This window comes from Crotalus tigris, unplaced genomic scaffold (genome assembly GCF_016545835.1).
Source record: "Crotalus tigris isolate CLP2741 ecotype Arizona unplaced genomic scaffold, ASM1654583v1 scf7180000017551.9496454, whole genome shotgun sequence".
NCBI classification, from domain to species: domain Eukaryota; kingdom Metazoa; phylum Chordata; class Lepidosauria; order Squamata; family Viperidae; genus Crotalus; species Crotalus tigris.
In genome coordinates, this window is record NW_024096469.1 from 7,080,277 (window position 1) to 7,095,339 (window position 15,063).

Sequence of the window (15,063 nt, forward strand, 5' to 3'; positions counted from 1 at the left end):
TGCAAATTGCTATCTGATACTTCTTTGCAGTTATTGTTAATATCCTCTTATATGGAAGGATGAATGGGAAAGCAACTGAAAATTCTAACATGAGAGAAATGGAATGATACAGATATGAAAACACAAACTCTTTAGATTTGTGCTCTAAAATGAATCTTTGGGCAGGTTATATCAAATGCTTAAATGAACTGAAAATTACTATGCTCCAACTTATATTTTCCCCCCTTTTTAAAGTTGATTTAACTGAAGTGGAACAAAAGCACAGCGGAAATCTGTCACTGAAAACTTTGGATGCTGTTGTGAAAGTGAGAAAACCCACTTCATGCAGTGATGATGGAATAGAAACCTCTCTCCATTTGAGTGAAGAGCTGAAAGTTGTATCTAAATGTGTGCATGATTATAGAGATAACCACATTTTCCTGCATTGCTGGGAGCAAGCAGCCAAGAGACTGATGAACAACATGGAGGATTCAGACACTGAACAAACTCTAGATATGGAGGAAGTGTATGATTGCTTATTTAATCCTTGTTACAAGGAGTTCCGAAGGATTTATGACAGCTTGAAATTGGGAGACCTCACATTTGCTGAAGTGAATGCTCTCTTCAAAGATTTTAATAATCATTATGAAGAACTCAGACGTGATTTCCAAAGTATGCGCCAACTGCAGTATCAAGATAATGGAGAATGGATAGACGAACGGATCCAGCAGATCCAACAGTATCATGAATTGGATTTGGCATTGGATTCTGCTAAAGTTATCGACAAAGTCAAGGAAGTTTTGAAACTTACTGGTAATTTCGGTGTCCTGCAACAATTGCTGAACTTAGTAAGTACATCTCTTTAACTTGCCATTCAAAAGATAGTCCAGTAACTGAAGAGTTTTTGTATAGTTTCAGTGTCATAAAATTATAAAAGTGTGATGTAAGTAGTGGGTACATGCTCTACTGATATAGCCCTTGAGCTGTTGGAAATTACAAACCTCTGCTGTATTCCTACATTTCCTAAAAGGAATGATATTTAGGGGGAAAAAAGTCACTTCTGTGAATCTCTAAGACCGAAGGGATAAACAAAATTAGAAGTCTGTGGAACAAAGGGGGGAGGGAATTTGTGTGTTCTTAACATGCAGTCGTCTTATTATATGTAATTTATTCTTCAGACAAGTGAATTCCAGTCCTTTCAAGAGGAAAAGCTTTCTTCTATGAGCTCTTCCTTGATGGATGCTAAGAAACTGTTGCAAGATATTACTGAAAAACGTCGCCTGTGCCTTGAAGAGCTGGCACTTAGGAAGGAGTTCGTCAACTGGGTCAAAGAGGCTTTGGAAGGTAAAACTGATATATCTCTGTTGTTTCCCCAAGGAAAGTTTTAACTGTGTGTTGGGTCGAGCTGTTGTATTCTCCACTTTGTTTATCAAGAAGACACCTGGAAAGAGAAAACATAAGTTTTATTTATCTTTTTGAGTATTCTCTTTCTCCTTTCTCAGTCTTGACATTTTGGTAGTTATACACTTTCTCTCCTTTGGATGTACAATGAGGAACATACACATACTTGAATGTGTATTTCCTTTCTCTACTGTTACCCATCCAGAGATAAAGCATGAATTAAACCTTGACAAATAGAACATCTAGATCAGAGTTCCCCAAACTTTGGGCAGCAAAGTGGAGAGAGATTTTTCCGCTGACTGGAAGGTGCGTGGTTTTGTGTGCTGCCTGCAGCCTATGGATGGGGATTTGTGTGGACCGGTTGCTGTCATGGCGCGGCCCGGTACTGGTCCATGGACTGGGGGTTGGGGACCCCTGATCTAGATGCACAATTGTGTGCAATCAAACAAAGTCACACATATGCTATTGTGAATAAATGCCATAGGAAAAGGTAAAGGTTAAAGAAATGTTTTCCCTTCAGATTCCTGTGTAGGAGGAGACCAGGTATGAGGCGATGACACCTATAGCTTAGGTCTCCTTGCCCTGCCAGAATGATAAACTGGCCTTTTAAGAAGGAGAGAGGCTATCTTAGTATCATTGAGGACTCAAATGCAGAAGTGTTATATCACAAGGCTGAAAGAATGGAATGAGAAGGAGAAAAGCGAGCAGAGCAAACCCCAGAGGTTTAGGAGGTACAGTGGAGAACAAGAGGCCATCGATGATAGCAGCAGCAGCAACAATAGAAAGATCAGTGATGGGGGTGGGGCAGAGAGATATTAAATGGAGTGGTGATGACAGGATCACTACAAGAGCCAGCAGCAGATTAATATTGGGTGGTAGCTACTAGACATGGGGAGTGTTGATGTAGGCAGCTGAGGAAGCTGAAAAGATGGCAACGTGAGCCCAAGCTATTGGCATCCAGGATGGGGCCGCCTAAAACACCAGCCATTGGAGCCTGAGATGTTGTGAGATACCCCAGAGAATCCCAGGGTGCTGAAAACAACCAGACAGAGGCCAGTAGGTATGATGTAGCAGCCTAGGAAAAAAGTCTGCTCACATTTCAAAACTTCTATCAAGCCACAAAGCCAAGAACCTGTTCCCAAACCAAAGTCTAAGTGCAGCAATATAATACTAACTGGGCACGCAGACAACTGTGCTGTGATTTGGCCGACCTGAATATAGATAATGGAAGAGTAATGAGTAAGACATTGTAAGAAAGATGGAACTAAGACATAGGATAAAGTAAGATAATTAGATGAATGCTGGAAAAGAGTAATTCTGAATCAAAGTGAAGATTATAGCTATAGCTTGTCTGTAAAGTGATAATTATAAAAAATACCCTATTCCTGGGAATCCATGTTGCTTTATGCCTGAGTGCCCATAGCCCTAGGTTTCATCTACAATATATAGGAAAGTGGCTGATGAATATTTGGAGGGAGGAGGAAAGCTAGAAAAATTAATAGTAATAGCAGCAGTAATTAATGTTGTTGGCACCATGTGAGGCTTAACATTATAGGATCACAGGAGATTGAGCAACAACAATATCTTTCTTTGTTCTCCATGAAACTAGTATACAGATACGATTACTGCACATCACTCTAAGGATCTCTTGGTAATAGAAGAATTTGGGTGCAAGTGGAGAACCTGCTACTACTTTTGAACATTGACAAATAAAGACTTTGAGGACTGTTTTGTTTTCTATTTTTGGATTTCAGCCATAGCTGCAAGTGCTATTTTGTGGGATCAGCAGGCAAAAACTTCCAGGGATTACTACCCATGGTGGTTTTGTTTTGGAGGTGTGTTATGAAGAGTCTGAATTTGTTAAGACTGGAAGAAAGGAATGACAGGAATAGGCTACCCCTGGTCAGTCCAGTAATAGCATTTAGACTTATATACTGCTTCATAATGCTTTACAGCTCTCTTTTGAGAGGTTTACAGAGTCAGCATATTGCTCCCAATATGGGTGCAGTCTGGATCCTCATTCTACTGACATCGGAAAGATGGAAAGCTGAGTCAACCTTGACCTGGTTAGGATCAAATTCCTGGAGTGAGCAGTGAGTTAGCTTGCAATATGGCATTCTAACCACAGTCTAATACACTGCATCCTGACCCTCCTTTCAGCTGGTAGCAGTGGCACTCTAGCTTTAGGCCAACTCAACAATGATCTGCTCTCCTTAAGTGTGTTAGAAAATGGTAAAATACTTCTGATCTTTCTAACTTCTCTGTATTCGAAAATTATTTCTCAATTAAACAGCAAAATGTTCATACGGTATATTTCACATAGCTTGTTAGTATTGACAGTTGATCTTGTGACTTTTTTTCGTGTTTGTAAAGAATTAAGGAAGATGACCTGGGATGAGCTTGTTCTCTGCCATGGTGATCTTCATGTATCCTCATATTCATGCAGACATCAAACAAAATAGTTTGCACTTTGCCTTAGAAACAAGGAGGAAGGAACAAGGGTCAGTTTGATTCCCTTAGAAAAACTCCCAAAGGAGAAGGAAAAGGCTACAGATGGGCTAGTATCAATATCAGACCACTCTACTATAATGGTGAGTTAAAGCACCATCAGAGAGGATTCTGGGAAAATAATTTGAATAATGGAGGAGGTGGCTGTCAGGTAAAGATGTGAGGATGGCTAAAATGCCTGTTGAACCTGGACTGTGATTTATTGGCTTCAGGTTGGTTAATAATCCTGAAATGGACTAAAGGCTTTCCCCTAATTTGGATTTATGGTTGCTGAGAAAGATTGCAACAAGACTTACCAAAGTTTTGAGGGGGGAGGAATGGAGAAAAGAGAGATGAAGGGGAATACATGATGGGGGACATAGCTAGATGATCGTGGGATGCACCTGAGAATGAAGATAAATGAAACAAAATCATGTGTGCTAGAGGATAACCAGCCAGTCATCTGCCATTTCATCAACCTGAAAGTGAAAGAGACCTAGTAATTCCTGGGAGCTTATGCCTGCTAATCAGCCATTTTCTTGAACCTAAAAGAATAGAACTAGTAATCATAATCTGAGTGAGGTGAGTTTTCATCAACCTAAAGCTTCTTGGGAAAGTGAAGAGCAGCTATCTATGTAAGTGTATTGCTGCCTTTTAAATTTTTTCAATATAGTAGTTATTTACTGCTCCAATTAAAATTTACTACATGTTCTTACATACTTTATTTACATAAATCAAGCTAAAGTGTAAATTTAAGGTATAAACGATGATGCAAAGTACAAACAGAAAAAAAAAATCCTACATCACAGGTGTCAAACTCGATCGCGTATCGTGACGTAGTGCGACTTTTTTGCCTTTGCAGAGCCAGGATGGACATTGCCTGCGCATAATGCATCCGGCCTGTGGGCCGCCAGTTTAATATGTCTGTTCTACATTAATTAAACTCCAGATTACAATTACACTTGTTTTCTATTGCTTTCTTATTTGAATTCAAAACTTCTACATTATCTAGTTTAATCATAATGATAAAACCTCAGGATCATTTCCCTTGCTTTATCTGGAAAAAAACTAATGTTTTAGGGAACTTTGGAATGTTCTATTTTTCCTCTACAATGTCCCAACAATTTTATATTAGTTAATTCTCTATTTAGAAGCAAAACCATTTAAAGTTCAGAGGACTAATTTCTAAAAATTGTTGAATCACACCTGGAACAAAGTACACAGTGTGGAATGGAACATTTCCAGTGTTCTTCAGAATGCTGGGTTTTCACATCTCTATTTATCATTATTGCATTATTATCATTATTGTTTGTTTCTGTATTAAAAAAACAAAAAAAAAACAATTATAAGCCATCCTAGAAAGCACTTCAATACATCCAGGGAAGCCGTTCATAGAATATAAATTTCCTTTTTACTTCACAAAGTGCTTTCTTCCTTTCCATTAGACAAAAATGAGCTGAAAGTGTTTGTGGAGCTGGCTTCAATATCTGCAGGAGAGAATGACATGGATGTGGATCGTGTGGCTTGTTTCCATGATGCTGTGTTTGGCTACTCCTCCCTGCTGTATGATTTAAAGCAAGAGGCAGGATTTGTGGAATTCATGAAGTGTTTGGAGAATGTATGGAAAGCTCTGGAAAGTGATCACAACCTTCCTGAGAAACTGGTAATTACTGTAGCAGCCTTGTATCTTTCCATTACTCCCCTTTAAATGACTGTGCATTTGATAAAGATGCTTTATGCTGATAGCATATTAATTAATAAAAATATTCTTTGAACCTGAAGTCTACAAACCACTTAGGTGTGCTCTGCATTCAAAGAGTTATGTTTTATGAAGTCCAGTTTGCATATTATGTCAATTGGCGATTTTAGTGAAATTAAACTTAGGTAAAATATGCTTGAAAGCCCAAAAAACAGTGGGGTAGAAATTTTAGAATGTCTGCTTCAATGTTCTCTATTTTACCTGATTTAGGAAAGATACAAGCTAATGGGAATATTCCTTATCATATCTTCTCCCTATAGCGTGATTCTGCAAGATATTTGGATTGGTTAAAAACTATCAAAGAGAGTCATGGCTCTGTGGAGTTGTCTTCTATATCCCTGGCAACCAGAATCAATGAGAAAGGAATCTACAGAATTAAGGCCCCAGTAGAGGGACAGAAGGTGAGACATTGCTTAAAAATGATTCCCCAAAACAGGTCTGTTTTTTCTTATTTTCTGCTAATTTCCACAAAACTATTTTTAAATGTTCTTTGTGCATTTAATTTGTTTGCCTCTACTGCTAAACCAGCTCTATCTAGGTGGTGTAAAATAAAATAAGGATTAAACACCGAAATACAGTAATATATGAAAAAGATATTATTGCATTAAATAACCTCTTATAATGAAAAGGTATTCATGCAATTTTTACCCCCATCAATATTTTAAATTGCACTTCAACTATATTATAATCACATTTAAGCATGCTTGCTAATAAATTGCTTTCTTTATGAGTGTCTAATGTTTACTGAATTAATACATTTTAAAAATGGGCAGTCTTCATTATGTGCTTGTATATATTATGTTTTGTTGTAAGGTTTGCCTGGACACTATTCTGGACCTGACTATCCAAGAAAGTCATGGGGACCAAGAGAAGATTCGGCAGTATTCTCTGGAAGAGCTTCAAGAACTGATGAACAAGTTGATGTTGATGTCTGGAAAAGAAGAACAAAACGCACAAGTGGAGAAATTTTCTGAAGTAAGCTTCCTGAAGCAGCCTGATGCTAATTAAGAGAAATTGATGATTTTATATACCCAAAGTATTTAAAATAGATATATTTTGTATATAAAGATTATTGCTTATTGCTCAATTGTAATAGCTATTACAATAGCTGTAATTGTAATGGTCAGGAGGTTTCTTTGGGGAAAATGGGATTGTTTCATCTCTTTGTGATATTATATATGTCTCATATCAGACTTTTGGATAATAAAGCACATAGACACACAATTTGTAATCATTTCTAGTAATAGTAAAATTGTTGCATTGCTACTACAGTGATCAGTATTGTAATATCACAATGATCCCATTCTCATAGTCAGACATGGGCCTATGTCTTATTTTTTGGCCCTTTCCTGGATCTCTCATGCTTCTACAGTTCTGTACTCTTTTCTGTCTACTCACATTTCTTCCCCCCATTTATAGCAGCAAATATACTCTTAATGGTTTCTCATAGCTTATTTATGAGCTTATTTGTTAGAACATAGAATGGACAGGACTTGGGAGCTGCACAGAAAATGCCTATGGATTGCATATCTGTATTGCATATCTGTATTCTAAATAATCAAAAGTTGATTAAGGCTACATTAGACATTTATATAATATAGTGTAGATTGTTTAATAATGATTTGGATTCAATCTACTGTTGTGTTTTTGTATGTATTCTTCACTCAGGTATTTTCCAACATTCGGAGATTTGCATTGTCCTTCATGAACCTTTATTCTGCTGGAAATATGCTTTTCCGAAACTGGATTGCTAACATATATTGCTCACCTGAGAGTCGGTTTTGCATTAATATGAACTTTAATTTAAATTCCATCTGTGGGCTTCGTGGAAGTGGAGATGTGGCAAAGGTTCTGCCAGCCATGTGCAGGAAGATGGAGAGTTTTCTGGAGAGGTGGAATCAGTTCATGTCTGAGAAGCGATCCCAGTATTTTTATCTGAATTATTACCTGGCTGAACAGCTTGTATATTTATGCAAGGAGCTTGGTTCGGGGGAACCCAGTGAGTCTGCCTTAATGATGCTGTCTTTCATAAAACACAACTGCAGTAGACAAGATACTGAAACAGTCTCCAAACTAGTGGTATCTGAAATATCAAAGAGTTTTGATGTAACATATGGACACCAGGCAAGTAGAAGAGAGGTGACTGAACACCTGGAGGAAATCTGGGGGTCCTACATGGAGAACATGGGTTTATTTCTTCCACACTGCTTTGATTTTCAAACTCTTGGTAGATTCCTATCTACTTTGGCAGATTTAGAGAGAAGGAATGTTGAGCGAATGTTACCACAAGGTCTTCATTCTAGGCAGCCCAACCTCATTCTTTGCCATCGCTCTGAAATTTTGGTTTCTACAATTTCCATCTATATGAACAATCCAGAAGAGACGCTACCCTCTTACGATGAAGTCTTATTGTGTACACCACAAACCAGCTACGAGCAAGTGGAATTGTTTATGAGGCGATGCCTTACTCCAAACAAGAAAGAAAAGAAGATTTATATCTTACTCTTTGCAGATGAGTTGAGTTACGATGTTGGCTATAAGTTAGAGGAACTATACCAAAAACTACATTTAAAACATACCAGTGACTATCAGTTAGTGATGTTCTGTAACTGTGAGAGAGAAGACCGTTATATCCCCTCTGTTTTTAGTAATTTCATCATTCACATGACCCCTCTTCGGCCCCTAAAAGACATCCAAAGTTACCTCGGGAAGCATTACAAAACCACTGAGCTTGGAAATCCATCAACTTCCATATTCAAGAATAACATGTGTGTTGGGATTGTATCTTCTGAAAGAGCTGGAATGGGTGAGAAAACCAAGTCAAACAACCTCCGATCTTGGATATATAATCATAGTTTAGCAAGAAAATGATCTATATTAGCGTAGTGGTTAATAATTAATATTATTAATCGGGCTTGTTTATAAGAAATCTGTTTCAAACCATGTACTATTATGTTAATAATAGTAGCAGTTTATGGTTAAGTAGTGGTATAGTTAATTGGAATTGTCATTTTAATTAACATGTAACGTGAATAGTTCTAAACTTCTTGCCCACTACACTGGAGAACTAGAGGAAAAAAGGAATACATAAAAGTGACTTAGCTTAGAATTTATTTATATTATCTCTTTATTTATCTGAATTTATTATAACTGCCTAAATCCAAAGAACTGAGCAGTAGAAGCTGAGGAAGTAAATGTTTATGGGCTTCAGATTTTGGCCTATTGAGAAAGCACTTTCTTTGTTTTAAAGCCTTTGCGCTTTTATGCACAATAGAAACAAACCGAAAAAGAAAAAGAAACATCTTCCTCCTGTTAAGAAGCTCAGAAAAGAAGTAAAAAATCTCCAGGTTCAACTGCGCTTATAGTTCTGTCCACCACAATATTTGCAACTCTATGATGTGTGGTCCTCAGTCACTGTATTTAGTTTCTTTAGTTAGAGAAATAGTGTGTTATATTTTGTTATGTGTAAGAAAAATACAGATTCACAAGTCCTGCCTATCCATACCTTCATTATAAGCACTAAATAACAATCTTATCAAACAGGAGCCATTCTTGTGAGATAGAAATACGTATGTTTGATGGTTTGATATTTCAGCAAGCCTGTATGCATGATAGAAACACTATCCATTTTTAGGGGGCCACAATGATAGATTCAGTATTTCAGCAGTATACTGCTAAATTCAGCAGAAACCCTAGGTTATGTTTTGAAAAGTTACTTTTGAAAAGAAGCAAATGGGATTTTAAAAAGTTTTAATTTATTCTGATCTTTATTTTTAACTAGATTGGGTTTTTTTTTGATGTTCCCTATATTCTCTATATTAGTTGCTAGGCATTTGTATAGACTGTGTGAGTTCTCAGTCTCAAATGAATTAGTTATTTTATTTTTATTTTTCCTGTCAATATCTTAAATGCGTTTTTGTTAAAAACTATAGGAAAGTCTCTCTATATAAAGAGGCTGCATCAAAAAATGAAAGAGCAACTGCAAGGACACAGAGTTCTTTTAAGAACTATTCGGCTGATTGATCCTCATGTGAATGAAAGAAAAATCCTGAACTCTCTGTTTCTACTCCTGGACCAAAAGTCCCAGAAACGGCCTATGATTCTGCATTTTGATATTACTTCTTCTGTGAGTATGTCACAGTTTTGACTGATGAAATTTTCCTTTTCATCCAATACATCCTTTTATGAGAAGATATTCTTATATCTAGAGGAGGAACATCCCTGTTTATTTGTATGGTCCTTATGTTTCTGTATTCTTCCAGGTTCAGACTGGAATTTCAGAATTTTTGTTCAAGCTCTTCATCTTACGGTATTTGGAAGATACAGATGGGAAAATTTGGCTCCGGAAACAGTGCCACCTCTATGTTGCAGAAATTCTGCAACCGTCCCCCTCACCCAAAAAACAAAGAGGATCTGTAAGTACATCCAGAGGCATAGAATATATATTTGCTGTGTTTTTAGCATTTTAGAGCAGGATTTTAAAACTGGTTTTTGTAAGACAATGAAGAAAATAGGGATTTCCCCTTAGTTGTCTACAAAATGTCTTAAGGGAAAAAAAACTACAAGGGACAGAGGGAAAAACATCTCCCTACATAGGATTAAAGTGAAACTGTCTGCAAGGGACTGAACATTTTTTTCTTCCATGGATCCTTAAAAGAGATTTTTCCATATTCTCTTGTAACAAAGAAGTAATTCTGTTTGTAGTAACTACAGTTCTGCAGTATTGACAAACCATTTCCATAGTATAAAATTAAAATACTGTGGAAAACTGATGGAGCTTGTGAAATAGGAGAATAAATTCAAAAAACCTTTTGATTGTATTATAATGCCTTCCTTTTCTGGTCTTTTTTAGAAATCTCCAGGGTTGAACTATAGTTTCCTTGATGTATTCCCCCAAGTAACTTGCAGATCTCCTAAAGAAGTATTGGACAACAGTTTTCAGAATTTATTTCATGACAGCAGTGATCCTGGAGTAGATAAAAAAATGTTCTGTAGTGAAGCTTTTCAGAGACCATTCCAGTATTTGATAAGAGAAAACAGAGGTGAAAATCTTGATGTGTTCCAGTATAGAAAAGGCTTAGTGGAAGGGACTCCAGGAGAATGCCTACAGCTTTTCTTGATCTACTGTGGAGTGATTGATCCTTCTTGGTCAGAACTTAGAAACTTTGCTTGGTTTCTTAACCTTCAGCTGAGAAATTGTGAAACCTCTGTTTTCTGTAATGCTGAATTTGTCCAGGATACTTTGCAGGGCTTTAAAAATTTTGTGGTCAAATTTATGATTTTAATGGCAAAGGATTTTGCAACTCCTTCACTTAACATTTCTGATGAAAGCCCTGGAATGCAAGATTTCGGAGAGGTTACTGAGGAAGCTCTTGCTCCATTTTTGCTTCGGAAAAAGTGGGAATCTGAACCCCATCCATACATATTCTTCAATGCGGACCATACATCTATGACTTTCATTGGCTTTCATCTCCAGCACAATATCAATGGCAGCATTGATGCCATCAATCCTTTGAATGGCAATATTATCAAGAGAAATGTCATGACCCCTCAGCTGTACACAGGATTAGTTCTTCAAAAAGTTCCATTCAATATTAATTTTGATGCATTGACCAGAGCTCAGAAAATTGAGAAACTTTGCATGGTCTTGGGGATCGAGTGGCCAACCGATCCTGATGAAACCTATGAACTTACAACAGACAATATACTAAAAATGCTTGCCATTGAAATGAGATTTAGGTGTGGAATTCCTGTTGTCCTGATGGGAGAAACTGGCTGTGGAAAAACCAGGCTTATAAAATACCTGTGTGAACTTCGTAAAATTGGTGTCAATGCTGATAATATGAAGCTTGTCAAAGTTCATGGAGGTACCACAGCAGATGCGATCTATGCTAAAGTGAGGGAAGCTGAATATATGGCAGACTACAACAAGTCGAATTATCAGTTTGACACAATTTTATTTTTTGATGAAGCCAACACCACAGAAGCTGTCAGCTGCATCAAGGAAGTGTTATGTGACCACACAATAGAAGGACAGCCTTTACTGTCCGGCTCAGGTTTGCAGATCATAGCTGCATGCAATCCTTATCGCAAACACACACCAAAAATGATCCAGCGCTTGGAGTCAGCTGGACTGGGTTATCGTGTCAAAGCAGAGGACACCAGTGAAAAGCTTGGCTCCATTCCCCTTAGGCAGCTTGTTTACCGTGTCCATGCACTCCCACCAAGCATGATACCTCTGGTGTGGGATTTTGGGCAATTGAATAATATCACTGAAAAACTATACATAGAACAGATTGTGCAAAAGCTTGCCAAGTCGATCAAAATGTCTGCTAATGAGATCCAAATGATTATTGAGGTGCTTTTTGAGTCACAGACCTACATGAGAAAGCAGAAAGACGAATGCAGCTTTATCAGCCTCAGAGATGTCGAACGCTGTGTGGAAGTCTTCAGATGGTTTCACGGCCACAGTGAACGTCTTATTGAACATTTGGAGAAGTATCTGGAAAGTAATCCCTCTAAAAGTGTAATCCGGAGAGACAGAATAATTTGGTCTTTGATTCTTTCAGTTGCTGTTTGCTACCATGCTTCCCTGGAACAGAAAGAGGCATACTGGAGAGTAATCTGCGAAATATTTCCAGAGCCATATGATAATGAAAAAGTAGTTCTTGAAGAAATTAGCTTAGTTCAGGATCTTTTTTTGAATGGTGTGCCTGTGAGGGAAAGAATAGCAAAAAACCTAGCATTGAAGGAAAATGTGTTCATGATGGTAATCTGCATTGAACTTAAAATCCCTTTGTTTCTTATTGGGAAGCCGGGCAGCTCAAAATCTCTTGCCAAGACCATCGTGGCTGATGCCATGCAGGGTCAAGCAGCATATTCTGACCTTTATAAGGAACTTAAACAGATCCATTTGGTGTCTTTTCAATGCAGCCCACATTCAACCCCTGAAGGGATCATAAATACTTTCAAACATTGTGCTCGTTTCCAGGAAGGAAAAAACCTTGGTGAATATGTCTCGGTGGTTGTATTAGATGAAATTGGATTGGCAGAAGACTCTCCCAAAATGCCTCTGAAGACCCTTCACCCTCTCTTAGAAGATGGGTGCATTGATGATGATCCACTTCCTCACAAAAAGGTTGGCTTCGTTGGGATATCTAACTGGGCTCTAGATCCAGCTAAGATGAATCGAGGCATCTTTGTATCCCGTGGAGACCTGAATAAAAATGAACTCATAGAAAGCGCAAAAGGTATTTGCTCTTCAGAACGTTTTGTGCTACAAAGAGTTGAGCGTTTTTTTCCTATCTTTGCAAACGCATATGAAGAAATTTGTAAGAAACAAATTAAGGAATTTTTTGGATTGCGTGACTATTACAGTCTTGTAAAAATGCTTTTTGCTTTGACAAATAATTCTAAAAGTATTCCAGGTCCCCGTAAAATAGCAGAGGTAGTTCTCCGAAATTTCAGTGGCAAAGAAGGTGTTGAAGTCTTGGATACTTTTATGTCTAAGATTCCAGAAGGAGGAGATGAAAATTATAAGGATATCAGCACAATTGATTTAGTTGAGCAGAACATTTATAATGATTACCAGGATGGTGAATGCCGATATCTGTTAGTATTAACAGAAAATTATGCAGCGCTTCAGATTCTCCAACAGTGTTTCTTCAGAGATGCTCAACCAGAAATTATTTTTGGTTCCAGCTTTCCCAAAGATCAAGAATACACTCAGATTTGCAGGAACATAAACCGAGTAAAAATTTGCATGGAGACTGGGAAGATGGTTGTTCTTCTCAACCTACAAAACCTTTATGAGAGCCTCTACGACGCCCTCAATCAGTATTATGTCCAACTTGCTGGTCAAAAATATGTTGACTTAGGTTTAGGGACCCATCGAGTGAAATGCAGAGTGCATCCCAAATTTCGACTGATTGTCATCGAGGAGAAAGAGGTGGTGTATAAACAGTTTCCCATTCCACTGATTAACCGGCTTGAAAAACAATATCTGGATATTAATACCGTACTGAACAAGTGGCAAAAGAACATTGTTGAAGACCTGAAGAAATGGGTGGATGACTTTGTAACAGTTAAAACTGAGAAATATTTTATGGGTCAACAAACATACACACCTTCTGATGTTTTCATTGGCTACCATTCAGACTCTTGCGCTTCAGTTGTCCTGCAGGTGACAGAAAACCTGAAAGAGTCTCTTCTCCCTCAACAGCTAAGGCAGAAAGTGCAAGAGCAGGCCCAGCTAGTCCTCTTGAACTGTGCCACCCCCGATTCTGTAGTCCGTCTCGGTGACTCTAAACTGGACTTTTTAAGAGAAAACTTGGCTAAGATATACTTTCAGCAACAGCAACACACTTCCTTTGCCGAATTTTTGCATGGATGCCTTCGATCAGACTCTAGAGGCCATACGGTGTTCATTGAGGTAAATTGCAATTAAAGTGTTTCTTCCTGTTTCTTCCCTCCCCCCGTCCCCTTTTTCTCATATTCATAAATATGATGAATTCTTAAAACTGGCATGGTATATGGCAAGAATTGTTTAAAGACAATTTTAAAATGCTCCAAATTAGAATACATTTCTATTATCCTTAGGAGTTAGGGCTAGTTACTTTATATTTTGTTTTGGAGATTATAGATACAAACAGTTTTCAAAATTTAGTTCCATCTCGATAAAAATAACATTAGCATGAGGAAAAGTAATCGTTTTTACCAAGTCCAGGCTATTGAGATGGTAATTAATGCTATCATCTGTACTTACAGAGCAATCTTTGTTGCTTAATAGATTGTAGAAAATGGCTTGTTCTGATGTAATCACAGAACTACTCCAATAATATTAATATAGAAAGCTTCAAGCTTGTGTGTTTAGCTGAGGGAAGGATACCTTGGGGCTACTTGTGACTGGATTTGAATTTCCGATGGTTGTTTCCCCCCCCCCCCATACATGCCAGAACTTCGGGTATTTATCAACACAGCACATTTACGGGTGGTTGCAGCATTCCATGGTCATTGGCCATGTTTTATGATGGATTTGCCAAAATCCGACACTTTTCACAAAAAATGTGCCCCTAGCAAACCATTGGTTTGCTTAATGACCATGGCATTCACTTAACCATGGATTCGCTTAAAGACTGCCTCAGAAAGCATTATACAATTTGTTAACGATCGTCACGACTTACGATCATGATGGGCAGGCTCCATTACAGTTGTCCCCAAAGTTTGCTATGATTTTTTTATATTAGTGAATTGTTATTTTCCAGAAATTTGGATGACTGCTGTGCTATTGTATGGTTTAGATTTATCCTGAATACTAAATGTTTTGAAATGAAAAATACATGCAGGGAATATTTAGGTTGTAGAAATGGACTTTCTTGCCAGAATCCCAAGATTCAAGAAGACTCTAGCTGAGCAAATTGAAATGAGATTTTGTCTTC

At 37.7% G+C, this 15,063-nt stretch overlaps 1 protein-coding gene across 6 annotated transcripts in view; it reads left to right on the forward strand.

Moving 5' to 3' along the window:
• LOC120309110 (E3 ubiquitin-protein ligase RNF213-like) overlaps window positions 1-15,063 on the forward strand; it is a 132,615-nt gene that overhangs the window by 51,948 nt on the left and 65,604 nt on the right. For all 6 annotated transcript variants that reach the window (XM_039345957.1, XM_039345965.1, XM_039345997.1 and 3 more), the window contains 9 exons: window positions 235-827; window positions 1,158-1,323; window positions 5,313-5,530; window positions 5,887-6,027; window positions 6,440-6,601; window positions 7,295-8,432; window positions 9,559-9,752; window positions 9,889-10,041; window positions 10,479-14,057. In XM_039345957.1, the coding sequence (XP_039201891.1) occupies window positions 235-827; window positions 1,158-1,323; window positions 5,313-5,530; window positions 5,887-6,027; window positions 6,440-6,601; window positions 7,295-8,432; window positions 9,559-9,752; window positions 9,889-10,041; window positions 10,479-14,057 (6,344 nt within the window). The remainder of the gene's footprint in view (window positions 1-234; window positions 828-1,157; window positions 1,324-5,312; window positions 5,531-5,886; window positions 6,028-6,439; window positions 6,602-7,294; window positions 8,433-9,558; window positions 9,753-9,888; window positions 10,042-10,478; window positions 14,058-15,063) is intronic.